Source organism: Sphaeramia orbicularis, chromosome 15 (genome assembly GCF_902148855.1).
Source record: "Sphaeramia orbicularis chromosome 15, fSphaOr1.1, whole genome shotgun sequence".
Taxonomy (NCBI): Eukaryota; Metazoa; Chordata; class Actinopteri; order Kurtiformes; family Apogonidae; genus Sphaeramia; species Sphaeramia orbicularis.
The window spans coordinates 3,487,802-3,504,337 of NC_043971.1; the positions used below are offsets into that span (position 1 = coordinate 3,487,802).

At 44.0% G+C, this 16,536-nt stretch overlaps 1 protein-coding gene across 3 annotated transcripts; it reads left to right on the forward strand.

Annotated features, from left to right (window-relative positions):
- ppp2r5d (protein phosphatase 2, regulatory subunit B', delta) lies at positions 1-16,536 on the forward strand. 3 transcript variants are annotated; one of them, XM_030156191.1, is made up of 17 exons: positions 1-133; positions 5,164-5,247; positions 6,155-6,332; positions 7,335-7,534; positions 8,341-8,451; positions 8,547-8,639; positions 8,729-8,859; positions 9,287-9,346; positions 9,441-9,549; positions 9,626-9,679; positions 9,765-9,935; positions 10,464-10,591; positions 12,057-12,158; positions 12,427-12,499; positions 13,068-13,115; positions 13,255-13,365; positions 14,395-16,536. In XM_030156191.1, exons 1-17 carry the CDS (start codon positions 107-109, stop codon positions 14,530-14,532), a joined length of 1,818 nt encoding a protein of 605 aa, XP_030012051.1. In that variant the 5' UTR covers positions 1-106; the 3' UTR covers positions 14,533-16,536. The 3 variants fall into 3 exon arrangements, with proteins under 3 accessions (XP_030012051.1, XP_030012052.1, XP_030012053.1); XM_030156192.1 differs by having other exon boundaries at positions 6,161-6,332; XM_030156193.1 differs by having other exon boundaries at positions 6,164-6,332.

Sequence of the window (16,536 nt, forward strand, 5' to 3'; positions counted from 1 at the left end):
ATCGCTCGGTTAGAGGACGGGCGCAGGAAGCCGAGGCGGACCGACTGACAGCGTCTGAGTCCCGGGGAGGAACATCACGGAGTGTCCGTCCGGGAAAATCCGCAAGATGCCGAACAAAGCCAAGAAGGACAAGGTGAGGCTGCGTATATATCACACTAACACGACACGTGCGACGAACGGCCGTTCATGAAACGTTTTCCGCCGTGGCTCCAGACTTTAGACGTGGGGTTTTATCGACTAGCATCATGCTAACCCACTAAGGCCGCACTAGCAGCTCGGCTAACGGCTGTTAGCGGGGGTAGAGCCGCCTCATCACCGTCCTCCGGCACACACACCCGCGGTTCGACTTAAGCCAATGCGTCTGACATGGTGTTCGGTTGAAATGACACAGTACCGGCCGTGTCTCGGTGCTGGGGCGGCGCTGGGAGCCGTTAGCGGGGATGTAACCAGGCTAACGGCGCTGAAATGAGCGGCGTCAATTATTCATATGATGGAAAAGAACATCTCATGTGATGTGAAGGTTCTGCTGCAGAACCAGAACCACCGAGGTTCAGAGTGTTTCCATCCGGACTTCATCAGGGCCTGATGGATCGGGATCTGAGTCTAAGGACAAATGTCACCAAACCCAGATCAGAGTTTCACTGTGGTTCTGTTCAGTGTCAGTAGAACCTGTAGCTGGTTCTGGCAGGTATTAGCTCATCTTTTCTCTGGTTATTTCTGAACATCAGAGCTTTATTTTAGTGAATTTAATCACATTAACGCCTTTTTGTCACGGGGTTTGATCATGTTCACTTCAGTTCAGGAAACAGACTGGGTTCTGTTCCTCTGTTGTTCTCTGGTTAGATGTCAGGACCAGGTTTGGACAATAAATCGGTATCATCTTTATTCTCCTTGTACAGAAATACATATATTCAATTATTTGTGGATGTCGTCTCTGGTATGTTTTTAATGTGAGTAAAGTAATATACGAAAAAGTTATCTCTATATACCTACAAACTCTACAGACATAAGGACCCAGTATCAACCTCTGTACAATTATGGCACAGTTTAAACTCATCCTGATTTATTTATTCTATATCATAATGTCTGATGATGATTTATCTTCATATACATTTAACTTTTATCTTTGTTTGTTCTTATTCTCAGCGAAAACACATGTTCAGTGTTTTCTTCCTTACCTTCATTTACTCCAGTGTATTTTACTGTTAAATTGACATGGTATTTGTCATGTTGTGACCATAAAGTGAGTTTAATCCTTTTGAATCAGGACTAGCATTGTACTCTTTTGATTTATTTGGTCATAATCATGTCCAAATGAGAGTTTGAATCTGAATAAATTGGGTTTCTTCTGTAAATCAGCTTTTTTATGTCTTTTCAGTGACATTGCATATTGCACATTGTCTTATTTCTTTGAGGTATTTTCTAAGTAATAATCAGTAATGCTAAGTAAAAATATCAGCCCACAGTAAGTTTTACCAACAGAAATCCCATAAACCTTCTACAAACCTAAAGGGAAACTGAAAATTCTGTCTGATTTGCTGCTTTTAGAAACGCAGACTGTTGGATGATGTTGGTTAATGTATTTCAACATGTATGGAGTAAAAATGAAAATGTGCACAGCAGGCAACAAACTACAGTGAACAAATCCTCATTTATTGCATTAAGAGGTCATATTCAGGGGATGAATACTGAAGTGGAAACAGTGAAAGATGAGGTCAAATTTAAAAACCAGTTAAACAGAGGTTTGAGAGTAGGTTGAAGTTTAGTGTTGGTGTTAACTCTGGACAAGGTCGGCCGTCGGTTTGTGTTTTTAACGAGCATCATGTGATGAAGTTGTCTGTGAGTGTTGACTGTATTTATGTGAATGGTCCTGTTGTTCCAAACTGGTGAAAATATTCCTGTTCATACAGTGAATCACTGAGACGTTCGATGTGTTGGACTTTAACCATGTGGTGAGATGTCTTCATCGATGAGGTACTGTCATGAAAAACCTGGAGAAGTCGTGGAATTAAGTTACTTTTAGAGGCGTGAAATGAATGTATTCCAGGTGGCATTTTTCCTTCTTGATGCAGAAATCGGTGATTTCACATTTTAAAGCTGATATTCTGAAAATGTTCCTAATGGCTCGAACAACAGAAGAGTTGAATCTGTAATGAAACTCATGTTAAATTGAGTCAACTCTGGTTTCATCAGGTTCCATTGGTTGGATCAGGTTGGGTTCTGCATATGTTGGATCTGTGTTAACAAATACATTATTAATTGTGTCCACGTCACTTTATGTTCATTAGGTTGTGAGTAGTGGTGAAGGTCCATGGTGGTTTTAGGGTGAGGTAGGATCGTGATCTGGACCTTAATGTGGTTCATGAACAAAAAGAAATAGCACTAATAAGTAAAAGACATAAGCATAGTTTTATATGTTTGGCTCATTTTCATTTACTTAAAGCAGTGGTACATAAACCTGGACTCACCAAGACTTTACATTGTCTCCAAACATCATATCAATAAAATGTATAAGTGATCTGTAATATTTAAGCCTCAAATTCAACCCTGGACAGGTTCTATATTTGACAGAATCTGAACAACGGTCATGAAAAAACTGAAGTTCAGAACCCGAGAAAAGATGATGATTAATGTAGTCCACATTAGACCCGATTCCAGTGGTTTTAGACCTGAACACAGTTTAATTCCAAATGTATTAAACCATGTCTACACCGTCTGACACATTTGAGGTTCGTACAAACCAGCCAACACGAAATCCAACACCAACGCCGCCTTGGCTCCTCCCATAAATTACATCACAAACGACCATAAATGACAATATCAGATCCAGCTGAAACACACAAGAACATCCCTCAATGAGATACTGATGTCACAGCAGGGCTAGGCAATATGGAAAAAAATCATATCTCGATTATTTTTTTCACATCAGAACATATCGATATGTATCATGATATAAATGAAATCACTATTTTTGTCAAGCTTAAATTTTCTGTTACTCATAAGACATCAGAAGGTTATTTTTTATTTAAATCTGATTTATTTTCTGTCAGAGGTTGAACATGACTGATGTAGTGAAAAACATTATACAACTGTTTCAGATAAATAAAACAGGTCCATATATTTAAAGCTAAACTAAAAGTCTGAGCAGCAGGCAAAAGTTTTCATGTTTTAAAAGAGAACACAAACAAAACAGACCAACTTCACCAAACAATACCAGGGTTCATTAACTGCCGTAACTGACCTAAACTGAAAATGAAACTTAAGAAAAGGTGAGTGTTTGCGTTCTTAACATGGGCTACATGTATTCGTTCGGTACACCTCCATATTGTATTGAAGGCCCTGAACTGAAATGGTTCACACTGTACTTTTCAGTAACCCGGTCGCCCGAGTTCTCGGTCATATTTTCTCCTGAGGAAACAGTCATCATCTCCCGCTGCAGCCCAAACATTAGCGTGTGTGCTGCGGCTGCTCTTATGCCTGTGCTGTGTGCTTCAACCTAACTTGACGTAGTTCTAGCGTAATTGGTTCGGTGCGGCGCTACTTAATTATGATTGGCTGTTCTTATGTCTGTCAAAACATGGACAAATGAACTCTATCGAAATGGTATTGAGCATGTCTCACATTTCTACCGAGGAAAAGTTATTTCACAATATATATTGTCATCGTTTTATCACCCAGCTGTACGTCACAGGTGACGGCATCTCCAGGAGGAGATTCTCTGGGTGCTGTTCCTGATCCTGGTCCTTAAACCAGACCTGGTTAAGGCTGGAGGGGGCTGGTGTTTTTGTCCCATCTGGTCTTAAACATTATCCACATAAATGATTGAAATTCTTCTGGTGAATCAGCATTATGGTCTTTAATGGACTGACTCCGTCTGTGAGTGGACACTTATTTATTAAAGAGACTTTCAGAGGTCTGTGAACCAGATTCATCTTAATACATGTTACTGTGTGAATGAAAACCAACATAAGTCCGTGTTTGTACATGATGACCTGGTTTAATGTGGAAGAAACAGCAAAATGTGGTTTTCACACGTGAGGACAGAATTGACAGTTCAGCTTCTCTAATGAATCTATATTAATCTGTACTTATTTATGTTAATATATACTCATCTGCACTCATCTATACTAAACTCATCTATAAGCATCTATACTATACTCAGCTTAGGGCTTCACGATTTTGGCCAATAATAAAATCTGGATTTTTTTTCCTTAAAAATTCAATATTCAATTAAAATTTTTGGGTAAAACTACAAAAGACAACAGAAGTCGGCATGTCATTTTTGTGAGCAGCCCACAAAGCAAGGCACTGCTTTATACTTCAAATCTGTGATGGTATCGCAGAATCCACAAAAATACCGTGATGAGCCCACAGAAGTGATACCAATGTAAGTCACTGACAGGCATCAGGTGTGCGTGCGTGGGTGGACCACATAAGATGAGTGATCCCCATGCGGTAATATTTAAATTGGGGGATCTGTGCACAGAGGAGACAGACCCAGGACACGATGGAGGGATTATATCTGTGGTCTGGCCTGGGAATGCCGCGGGATTCCCCCAGAGCGGGTGGATGTGTCTGGGTAGAGGACTGTCTGGGCTACTCTGCTGAGCCTGCTGCGACCCGGACCCGGATCAGAAGAAGACAGTATGGTACGGATCCGTGCATGGACAACGTACGATGACTGATCCCCATGCAGTTATATTTGAATTGGGGGATCCGTGTGTGGACCACAGTCTTACATTGCAGTCACTACTGCGAGCCCATCACAGATTTAAGGTCCGTGGTCATTACACAGACTTCTGTGAAAGACCGCTCTCACAGTTAGGAGGTGGAGCCTATGGTAGCCCGGAGATGGGCGGCCCGGAGACACGAGAGAGATGAAACTGATTTGACGATTTCCCTTTTTTAAAAATCATCCCAATTAAAAAAATCTGATTTCAATTTAAAATTGATTAATTGTGCAGCCCTAACTCAGCTATATGCATCTGTACTCATCTTCACTTGTCTATCTATGTTAATCTCTTCTTATCTATCTCTACTCCTCTATACTAATATATACTCATCTGTACTGATCTATACTTCAATGATCAGTGGCTATCTGATTGATCTGAGTCTTTATCATTTCCTTGTGTTTCTCTGACTGTGTCTGTTTCTGTTGAACAGGAATCAACTAAATCTGCCAAAAGCAGCACAAAGAACAGTAATGCGAGCAGCGTGAAGGATGCAGCGTCGGAGAACTCAGACGAGGTCAGTTAAATAACACATGATGTGCCAGTGGCGGCATCACATGCACTGAGATGTTTGTGTAGATGTTGTGCAGGCCAGAGCATCCACACTGGTGTTGTGTTCATTGACACCCAGACACATTGAGAATCAGATGAACAGGGTGTGATCTGCAGATGGGACGTCCTGACATGGACACATAAAGCACGAGTTTGAGTCCAATCCGCGTCAAACAACACAAGAAAACAAAGATTTACTGATGAACATCCATTGATTCAGACCAGATTCAGAGTCAGTCTGAAGATCAGATCTGAATCCAGATTGGAGTCATATCCATGAAAAGATCAGCACTGAAACATTAATTCAGAGCTTGTCTCTTTTATGAGTATTTTTCAAATGATGATGTGTTAATGTCAGAGAATATTAATATTTGGTCTTTTTAATTCTCACACAGGATCCAAGTTTTCTCATGAATTTTTCACATTAAACTCAGAAAGTTTTCAGTGTTTATTGCAAATCTCTAACATAATCTGAAAATATTGGACTTTTAAATCTCTTTTTTTAATCTATTTTTCCCTCCTAAATGTACTACTTTAAAATCAGTAAATTTTCAGGTTTTCCCAGTCATAAATAGCTGAGCATTCTTCCTCTGTTCAGGGATCATACGTTGTTTTAAGTTCTAAATTGTCTGTGATATACTCTCAAAGACGTGGTGATGTTGTTACTTCCTGACATGTAGGGTGTGTTTAATGTCCTCTGATTGAATTGGGTGATGCGGTCAGGACCAGTGAGAGTCTGAACAATTCCAGATACAACATTACAGGATGAATCTGGTGTCACGTTCACACTCATAAATTAATGTTTCAGTGATGGATGTCAGTGGAGAATGTCCAAAGTGTGTCCTAATGTTGAGTGTGGTGTTGTGTTTGAGTGTCAGCAGCAGCAGAGCGGCAGCAAACGCCCCAGTAACAGCACGCCGCCGCCCACCCAGCTCAACAAGATCAAGTACTCTGGAGGACCTCAGCTGGTGAAGAAGGAACGGCGCCAGAGCTCGTCCCGCTTCAGCCTCACAAAGAACAGGGAACTGCAGAAGCTACCGGCGCTCAAAGGTGAAAACCAGCACAGCAGATGCACAAGCATGGTGTTAGCATCGTAACAGATGTATGACCACAGCGTTAGCATCAAGACAGACAGACAAGCACATCGTTAGCATCAAAATAGGCACATGAGCACAACACTAATTTCACCACAAAACTGACACAATATAAGAAAGAACCTAAAAACCCATAACACCTGCAACATAACCGCACAACCACTAGAGTAGAACCCAACAAATACACAACAGCTGGAGTAGAACTCAACAAACACACAACAGCTAGAGTAGAACTCAACAAACACACAACAGCTAGAGTAGAACTCAACAAATACACAACAATTCAGATTCAGAAAACTTTATTTATCCCATACGGGCAATTCATTTGCAGCTTACCACAGACATCAGCCCAGACATCAGCCCACATCCAAAGTGCAATGTGACAAACATAAATAAATCAGTGCACAAATACAGGACTATTGAAAGCAATTATGAATAAATGCATTTAAATCATCAACAATAAATAATCAATAAATACCAATGCAGACTACAGACCAACAGCTAGAGTAAAAGACATTAACAGTTGTATCACCTGTTGAATCTCAAAGTTTGAATTTTGTCTTATACATTTAACTTCAGATGCTTTTCCTTGTACATGTAGAGGAGAACAATATAAAGTATACGTCTTTAATCTTGGAAATCTCATAAAGAGTTTGTTTTGTTTTCATTTGTGGAGATTTCACCTTAGTCTGGTTTGGTTCTGAACCTAAACCTCAGTAGGACAGAAAACCCGGGTATCAGACCCAGTACAGTTTGAAACCTGAAGGAACCGGAGTCTGAGAACGACATACAATGACTCTAACACAAGCCTGACTGTGTGATTCACTCTGTCTGTGGAGACAGTAGAATGTCTGTGTAGAAGGTCTGAGTACAAAGTCCAAGTAAAACGTCTGAGTAGAAGGTCTGAGTAGAATGTCAGAGTCTGAGGGGTGTTTTCCTCTTGTCTGTCCATCCTCAGATGCTCCGCCCATCGACCGTGAGGAGTTGTTTGTCCAGAAGCTGCGTCAGTGCTGCGTCCTGTTCGACTTTGTCAGCGACCCGCTCAGCGACCTCAAGTACAAAGAGGTCAAGAGGGCGGGGCTTAATGAGATGGTGGAGTACATCACACACAATAGCGACGTAGTGACAGAGTCCATCTACCCCGAGGCCGTCATCATGGTGAGAAAACACACAAGCACGCACAACGACCCCCCCTTCAGACCTGCAGACCCAAAGTCAACCTCTGAGAACCTGGACTATGTAAACCCACACTACAGGTCCTCCATAGGTCCACCACAGGTACACTATAGGTCCGCCACAGGTCCACTACAGGTCCACCATAGGTCCACCACGGGTACGCCACAGGTCAGTTTCAAAGACTAAATTAGACCTGGGCCTCAGATGTCCAGCCTTCCATTTTCTGAACAGTTTAATCCTCGTCAGGGTCATGGGGGGCAGGGGCTATCCAAGCCCCCATCAGTTGAAGGTGGGGTTCTAGAGTCAGCATTGAAGAAACAGGATACAACAAGAACACAAACCCATTAATGCAGGTCTGAACAAAGTCCGACACACACATCACAAAAAAGGACGGACTCCGCCTACCGTGAAGTGTTGTCATGGTGACACACACACAGACACACATGTTACATTAACACCAAGCCGATACTGGACCGGTTTAGTTCTAACACCTGAGTGACGAGTCCATTTATCGACTCGGTGAGAACGTCCAGCAGAGACCTGTAATCACATGACACACACGGTCCAGTACATAAAGACATACACACTGTGACATTCACCTCCTGATTTCTGTGTTCCAGTGTTGACCTGTAAACAGATGAAAAAAAGGGAAAACATGGGACAAAGTGGTGTTGGACAAACTGTAAATGTGTCAGATCATAGACGACTTCAGCTGCAGAAGAACCACGTCTCAGATGAAGTCCTTAAAATGTTCTGATGGACTGGGTTAACACACACGTCTGTTCCAGTTTTCAGTGAACCTGTTCCGGACTCTTCCTCCATCCTCAAACCCGACCGGGGCGGAGTTTGATCCCGAGGAGGACGAACCGACGCTGGAGGCGGCCTGGCCTCACCTACAGGTAGAGATCCACATCACCTCAAAGTCTAATTCACCAGTTCAGTCCATGTAAAATCTGTTAAATAAACCCCCGGGTCTTAATGTGTCTGTTTTTAGCTGGTTTATGAGTTCTTCCTTCGGTTCCTGGAGTCTCCAGACTTCCAGCCAAATATCGCCAAAAAGTACATTGACCAAAAGTTTGTGCTGTCGGTGAGTGAAGGTCAGAGCGTTGAACTGATACCACTGTTGGTGCGTGCAGGGGTTGATTTCTTTGTGCATCTGTTTGTGTCTGTGTGCAGCTGCTGGAGCTGTTCGACAGCGAGGATCCCAGAGAGAGAGACTTCCTGAAGACCATCCTCCACAGGATCTACGGGAAGTTCCTGGGCCTCCGAGCCTACATCCGCCGCCAGATCAACAACATCTTCTACAGGTAACGCTTCCTTTAGTTCTGCAGCTGTGTCTGCTCTCCTCCTCCCACCACTGCACCTGAAGACATTTTGTTTTATGGTAGATCCACTGAATCCAGACATAGCTGGATGTTTACCCCTGGATGCAGTGACCCACCTCTACTGAGGTTTGGATCAGTCCAGGAGGTTCCAGAAGCTGCATTCTGAATTCATTCACTCCCTGATTTTGTTCCCTTTCAGATGAGCAGATGCTGATCTAATGGTTTTATATGATGTATGGTGATGTAGTGTTTCCCAAAAGTAGACTCTGAACCTGTGTCATGTTTAACACAAACCCAGATCTGAGGTAGAACACAGATGTTTGGCAGCGTTTGGGTTCACGCCGACTCTTCAGTAACAGTTTCCATCTGTGTCTGAATCTCCTCTGTCTGATATGTGGATGTTTTACAGATTTATCTATGAGACAGAACATCACAATGGCATAGCTGAGCTGCTAGAGATCCTGGGCAGGTAAACACACAGAACACATGGGACAAAGGGAACACGGATCATGTGGGTAATGTAACGTGTCTGAACTAATACTGACCTGTCATTTACGTGTCAGCATCATCAACGGCTTCGCCCTGCCACTCAAAGAAGAACACAAGATGTTTCTGATCCGAGTTCTGCTTCCTCTGCATAAAGTCAAATCACTGAGTGTCTACCACCCTCAGGTACATGACCTCATCCAGAACCAGAATCTAACAACCAGGACTAGAACTAATCTCTGTCTGTATTTGTGTTGGTCAGCTGGCATACTGTGTGGTCCAGTTCCTGGAGAAGGACAGCAGTCTGACAGAACCGGTGAGTCCACACCCACAAACATCCTGACTTGTTCATCAGACCTGTACCTGTCTGTGTCCTGACCTCTGACCCCTGACACCTCCAGGTCATCATGGGTCTGCTTAAGTTCTGGCCCAAGACTCACAGCCCGAAGGAGGTGATGTTCCTCAATGAGCTGGAGGAGATTCTGGACGTCATCGAGCCCTCGGAGTTCGTCAAAGTCCAGGAGCCACTGTTCAGACAGCTCGCCAAATGTGTGTCCAGTCCACACTTCCAGGTAACCAGACCTCGGACCACAACCGAAACCACAATCAGAGCGCTGAAGAACCTAGTACAGTCTGAGACCTAAAACATTAGGACCAGACCATCAGAACATCAGACAGGTCACAAATGTGTGTCCAGCTCATCTATTTACATACAGAACCAATACCTGAACCAGTGCACCACAAATCAAATATTAGAACCAGAACCAGACCCTGTTGCAGAAAGGTTGGTTCTGGTTTAGTGTCAGACTCCTTAGGAGGGTGATGGACCCGGCCCAGATCTACATAACAGTATGTGTGACTTAATGTGAGGGTGATGGTTCAGAACCAGAACCAGATAGGTCTGATGGGTATGAGTCAGTCTGTGGTCAGAGGAGAGAAGAAGGAGACAATGAGTCCAGAACTGAAAACACTCAAGTATCTCCTCCAGAACGTGCATTCACTCATCGACATGTTTTACTGGGTTTTTACATTTTTTATAAAGACGAACTTTAACATGTCCTCCTGTACGATGATGATGATGATGATGTTGTCGTGTGCAGGTGGCAGAGAGAGCCTTGTATTACTGGAACAACGAGTACATCATGAGTCTGATCAGTGACAACGCCGCCAAGATCCTTCCCATCATGTTCCCAGCTCTGTACAAGAACTCCAAGAGTCACTGGAACAAGTAACACAGCACAAACACACAAACACTGACACACATCTGTACACATTAACACAGACACACAAACACTGACACACATCTGTACACATTAACACAGACACACAAACACTGACACACATCTGTACACATTAACGCTGACACACAAACACTGACACACATTTGTACACATCAACACAGACACACATCAGTACTCATCAGTACAGATCAATACCGTTGAACATCACTCTCCACCGGCGCCACTTGTGTTTAGAGTCTGTATGTCGTGTTGCCATGGAAACTGATCTGATGACATGTTTGCCTCAGATCAGGACATTTAACTGTTCAGGTGGAAAAAGGTTAGAAACACATGTTCATTCAGGTTCTTTTCGTTCTGATGGAAACATCAGATCAGAGCGTCTGTTCTGAGGTGGAACCACAGTCCACAGGCGATGCACACATGTGTCCACAGACATACATCAGTACAGGACGTTAACATGTCCAAAGGAACATGGGTCTGAGCAGATTGACTGGTGTCACTGCTCATGGATGAGATGATCCACATTGTCCTGTATCTGCACATATAGTAGAAACATACAGTGGTGTGCAAAAATATTAGAACACTTGGCATATCTTCAGAAACTGGTGGTTTATTTGTTCCCAGAGCCTGAATTTCACTTTTTTGCCATTGCAAAAGGTAAAGACAAAGGTACTGAGAATATTTCACCTACAAATTTATCAGTCCAGTCCTTTTTTTACATTTTACTCTAATATTTAGTGTGTGCCCCCCCCCCCCCCCCCGGCAACAATCACAGCAGCGCATCTTTCTGGCATTGTGTCGATGTATTTTCTGAGAGTTTCAACCCCAATGTCATTCCACACTCTCAGAAGCTCATTCCAAAGAGTTTCCTTAGATTGTTGCCAAGGAGGGCCACACTAAATATTAGAATAAAATGTAAAAAAAAAAAAAAAAAAAAAAAAAGGACTGGACTGATAAATTTGTAGGTGAAATATTCTAAGTACCTTTGTCTTTACCTTTTGCAATAGCAAAAAAGTGAAATTCAGGCTCAGGGAACAAATAAACCACCAGTATCTTAAGATTTGACAAGTGTTCTGATATTTTTGCACACCACAGTACATGTGCTCATAGGGGCGGCTGTGGTTCAGTTGGGAGAGCGGGTCGTCCAATGACCGACTTTCCACATGTTGAAGTGTCCTTGGGCAAGACACCGAACCCTAAACATGTCCTATGGGTCTGGCAGTGCCTTGCATGGCAGCAGCCGCCCACTGGTGTATAATTGTGTGCGTGAATGGGTGAATGTGAAGCTTTGTAAAGCACTTCAGGCACCATGAAGATGTAGAAATGCGTTATATAAGTGCAGTCCATTTACCCTTTTACCATACATGTGTTTCTGTTCAGATTAGTGTTAAAAACCTGCATAAACAATGACCTCTAACTCCTATTCCTCTTCCACTTTCTCTTCCTTCTCAGGACCATCCACGGTCTGATCTACAACGCCCTGAAGCTGTTCATGGAGATGAACCAGAAGCTTTTTGATGACTGCACGCAGCAGTACAAGGCCGAGAAACAAAAGTAACACTATACACACAACACACACACTGATCTTTGCACTGCAAAAAAAGGGGTGTCTAAAAACAAGATAAAAACACTAAATCTGAGGAAAAAGGTACTCGAAACAGGTGAAATATCTGTTCATGCAGCCAGATAATTTCACTTAACAAGATTTCTTGAATTAAGATTGTTAAGATTGTCGATGACAAAAACATATTTTAAACACCATGAATTTAAGAATGAACATGAAACAGATCAGATTTTAATGAACATCTGTCCTCGACTTCAGAGAGAAATACAAACTGAAAGAGAGGGAGGAGGTGTGGTACAAGATCGAAGAACTGGCCCGACAGAACCCGCAGGTAGGCACACACCTGGACACAGACCAGGACACACACCTGGACACAGACCAGGACACACACCTGGACACAGACCAGGACACACACCTGGACACACACCTGGACACAGACCAGGACACAGACCAGGACACACACCTGGACACAGACCAGGACACACACCTGGACACAGACCAGGACACACACCTGGACACAGACCAGGACACACACCTGGACACACACCTGGACACAGACCAGGACACACACCTGGACACAGACCAGGACACACACCTGGACACACACCTGGACACAGACCAGGACACAGACCAGGACACACACCTGGACACACACCTGGACACAGACCAGGACACACACCTGGACACACACCTGGACACAGACCAGGACACAGACCAGGACACACACCTGGACACACACCTGGACACAGACCAGGACACACACCTGGACACACACCTGGACACAGACCAGGACACAGACCAGGACACAGTGTTGTTCTCACCTGTTCTATATCATTATTTTTTTAAAGGTCTGTTTCTTTTAACTAATCTTGTGTTTATGGGTGTGCCCTTCTTTGTAGAGTAATAAGCTCCACCCCCTCCGCCCCGGACTCCACCCACAGGAAGAGGTCAGTTCATTCATACAATGATACGTTGATGTTTTTGTTCCTAAAGACCAGTCCCATACAGACCAGCATCATCCTCTGAAGACCAGTAGAGTCCCATACAGACTGGCAGAGTCAGTGATACTGTGTGTACTTTTTGCAGTATATGCTATACAGTGACAGTACTGTGGCCGTGTACTCGATGGAGACGGAGACTCCGACCGCTGAGGACATCCAACTGCTGAAGAAGACAGTGGAGACAGAGGCCTCACAGGTACAGACACACCTGGTCCACACCTGGACCTGGGACCGGGGATGCCAGACCAGAAACCAACACATAGAAAACAGGAATCAGACCCAGGTTCTGATTTCTAGCACCCAGAAATCAGAACCTAGTACCTGAAACCTAGAACCCCAAAACCAGAACCTTGAATCCAGAGCCTAGAAAACAGAACTTTGAGCCTAGAACCCAAATACCAGAACATAAAATCCAAAAACCAGAACCTTGAACCCAGAGCCTAGAAACCAGAACCTAGATCCCAGAAACAAGAGCCTAGAACCTTGGAACCTTGAACCCAGAACCTAAAAACGAGAACCTTGAACCCAGAAACTTGAGCCTACAATGCAGATCCTAAAATCCAGAACCGAGAACTTAGAACCTGCAAACCAGAACCAGGAAATGATGTGACACATACATTATCCTGAGCTGAGGAGTCGACTCAGAAATTCAACCTTTCACTGATCAGTTCTCTGGTTGGTTGTTTCTGTCTCTGATTGGTAGTCTCTGATTGGCAGTCTGTGTCTGGTTCTCTCTGATTGGCTGTCTCTATCTCTGATTGGCTATCTCTGATTGGCTGTGTGATTGGTTCTCTCTGATTGGCTCTGATTGGCTGTCTGTCTGGTTCTCTCTGATTGGCTCTGATTGGCTGTCTCTGATTGGTTCTCTCTGATTGGCTGTCTGTGTCTGGTTGTCTCTGATTGGCTCTGACTGGCTGTCTCTGACTGGCTCTCTCTGATTGGCTGTCTGTGTCTGGTTGTCTCTGATTGGCTCTGACTGGCTGTCTCTGACTGGCTCTCTCTGATTGGCTGTCTGTGTCTGGTTGTCTCTGATTGGCTCTGACTGGCTGTCTCTGACTGGCTCTCTCTGATTGGCTGTCTGTGTCTGGTTGTCTCTGATTGGCTCTGACTGGCTGTCTCTGACTGGTTCTCTCTGATTGGTTATCTGTGTCTGGTTGTCTCTGATTGGCTCTGACTGGCTGTCTCTGACTGGTTCTCTCTGATTGTTTGCCTGTGTCTGGTTCAGGGTCTGAAGGATCTGAAGAAGGACAAGGTCCTGATGAGGAGGAAGTCGGAGCTTCCTCAGGACGTCTACACCATCAAAGCTCTGGAGGCTCATAAGCGAGCTGAGGAGTACCTGACAGCCAATCAGGAGGCCCTCTGACCCCCTGACCCTGCCCCCTCCTCCAGACGGAGGTCAGACCGGTCGGACAGGGTCGGAGCTGTGACCTCTGACCCCCGTAGGACTCTGTAGAATCTCCTCCTCCGTCTGTCCCACGTGGTCATGTGATGATGTCATCATCAGCTTCCTGTCGCACTAACACACACCTCCATCTGCTGCAACACCTGAACGCACCACGACACGGACCCTGAACACTTGGACCCAGACCTGGACCTGAAACCGCTTCAGACCATGAGGAGGAGACACATGAATGTAGACGTCCAATCAGTGACCAGAACTGAGGTCTGTTCAGTTTGACCTGAATGTTTCCTGTCAGTCCAGACTGAGGGCAAAGACGGACACACTTTCAACCAATGGACAGTCGGCGTCCCGCCCCTTCAGGTGACATCATCGACAAAGAGATGCCTCATGTTTCGATCCCGTTTATGTTGCCAGGGACACGTTAACAGTTTAGATCATTTGACAGGTGGACGAATTTGCCGTTTGTGAAAATACGTCATTAATGAGATGTGTTGTGTCCAGAATGTTGGACCATGGAGCGTCACCTCAGTTTGATTCTATCTGTGTTTGAACACCTGATAAAACCAACACGGAACTGAATGGACCCGACATCTGAACATCAGGTGGAACAGGATTGAAACGTGAGGCGTCTCTGGACGTGAAGTCTGTCATGTCCATGGAGATGACTCTGAGCCAAAGGGACGATCTGGTTCGATCTGGATCCAGTTCAGGTTTTGGCTCAGTTTGTCCTTTGATGCATTAGAACAGATGAAGATCATCTCTGACGTGGTTTGGGGACACAGAGATGCTTTCAGACATGAACCAGGATCCAGGTCCACGTGGTCCCGGTCAGATCCAATCCGACTGATGGTTGAATTCAAACAAACTGGTCTGAAGTGAGTCCTGAACCAGAATCCAACAGACGTCACTAAAAGACTTTTATTCTGGAGTGTTTTCTGACTGGTCACTCGTTACCAGACGTTTGTTTCACCGTTCAAGTGTTACCATGACGACGAACACTAAACCTCACCGTGGACACTGTTCAAGAAGGCGATTGAAGTATCAATCAAAGTATTGGCCTGACGTTGAATCTACGTCTTGGCGTCGTCTGTTGAACACAAATGAACGTCGTATCGATTGTGACCTCTGACGTTTCCTGAAGTTTCTTCCGCGTACGTACGTCCGTTTGAGCATCAGCCTTCCTGTGACCTTTGACCCTGTCTCACTCAGTTCCGGTATTTTCTGTTTTTGAAGCAATAGTCTCTAAAAAAAAAAGAAACAAAAAAAAACGAAAGGCTTGTGCACGGCGGTCAAACAATCCTCACACCAAAACGATCACGACATTACCAAGGAGACGCTGTCACGCCTCCTCCCTCACAGACCACACCCCCTGCAGTTGCCATCAATGACTCTGTTCCTCCAATTGCTGTTGTGTAGGGGTGTCCGTTTACATGTTAGCCCCACCCCCTCCACCTGCTGGACAAAGTCTCTGCAGTTTATTTTGAAGGAAGTTTGTCCCGTTCACTTCCTGTCAGAGGTCGTGGTTGTCCAGAGGTCAAGATTTTAGTTGTTTTTACACAATGACTGAATTATTGAGTAAACGAGGCTCATTTTGTCTCAATAACGGGTGGAATATTTTATCATCAAGCAGTAAAATATTAAAAACATGAATGAATGCATTTCCACAACGAAGTGAAGAACATCAGTATTTAGAATAAACCTAAATCTTGTCTTAAAGTTCCATCTGGACCTAAAGCTGCTCTTTAATGGTTATTTTCATTTTTCTTCAGACATTATCTTTATTTTCTTTGAGATTTTAAGGGTTAACGTGAAGAGATTTTAACCTTTAGACTGAAACCATTTCACTTTAAAACAGTCAACAACGAACAAAAAAGCCAAATATGTTCAACAGACGGAGGGTTTTTGTCCGGTGGCAAAAAAACGACACAAACATGAAACATTTTGTGGAAGAAGTTAAAAAAAAAA

What these genes read in the sequence shown, in the direction of transcription:
- ppp2r5d (XM_030156191.1), top strand. Translation starts at nt 107, where the DNA reads ATGCCGAACAAAGCCAAGAAGGACAAG. An exon ending in ACCCCGAGGCCGTCATCATG is followed by an intron (nt 7,535 to 8,340) that starts GTGAGAAAACAC and finishes CGTCTGTTCCAG; the next exon opens with TTTTCAGTGAACCTGTTCCG. An exon ending in ACAGCAGTCTGACAGAACCG is followed by an intron (nt 9,680 to 9,764) that starts GTGAGTCCACAC and finishes TGACACCTCCAG; the next exon opens with GTCATCATGGGTCTGCTTAA.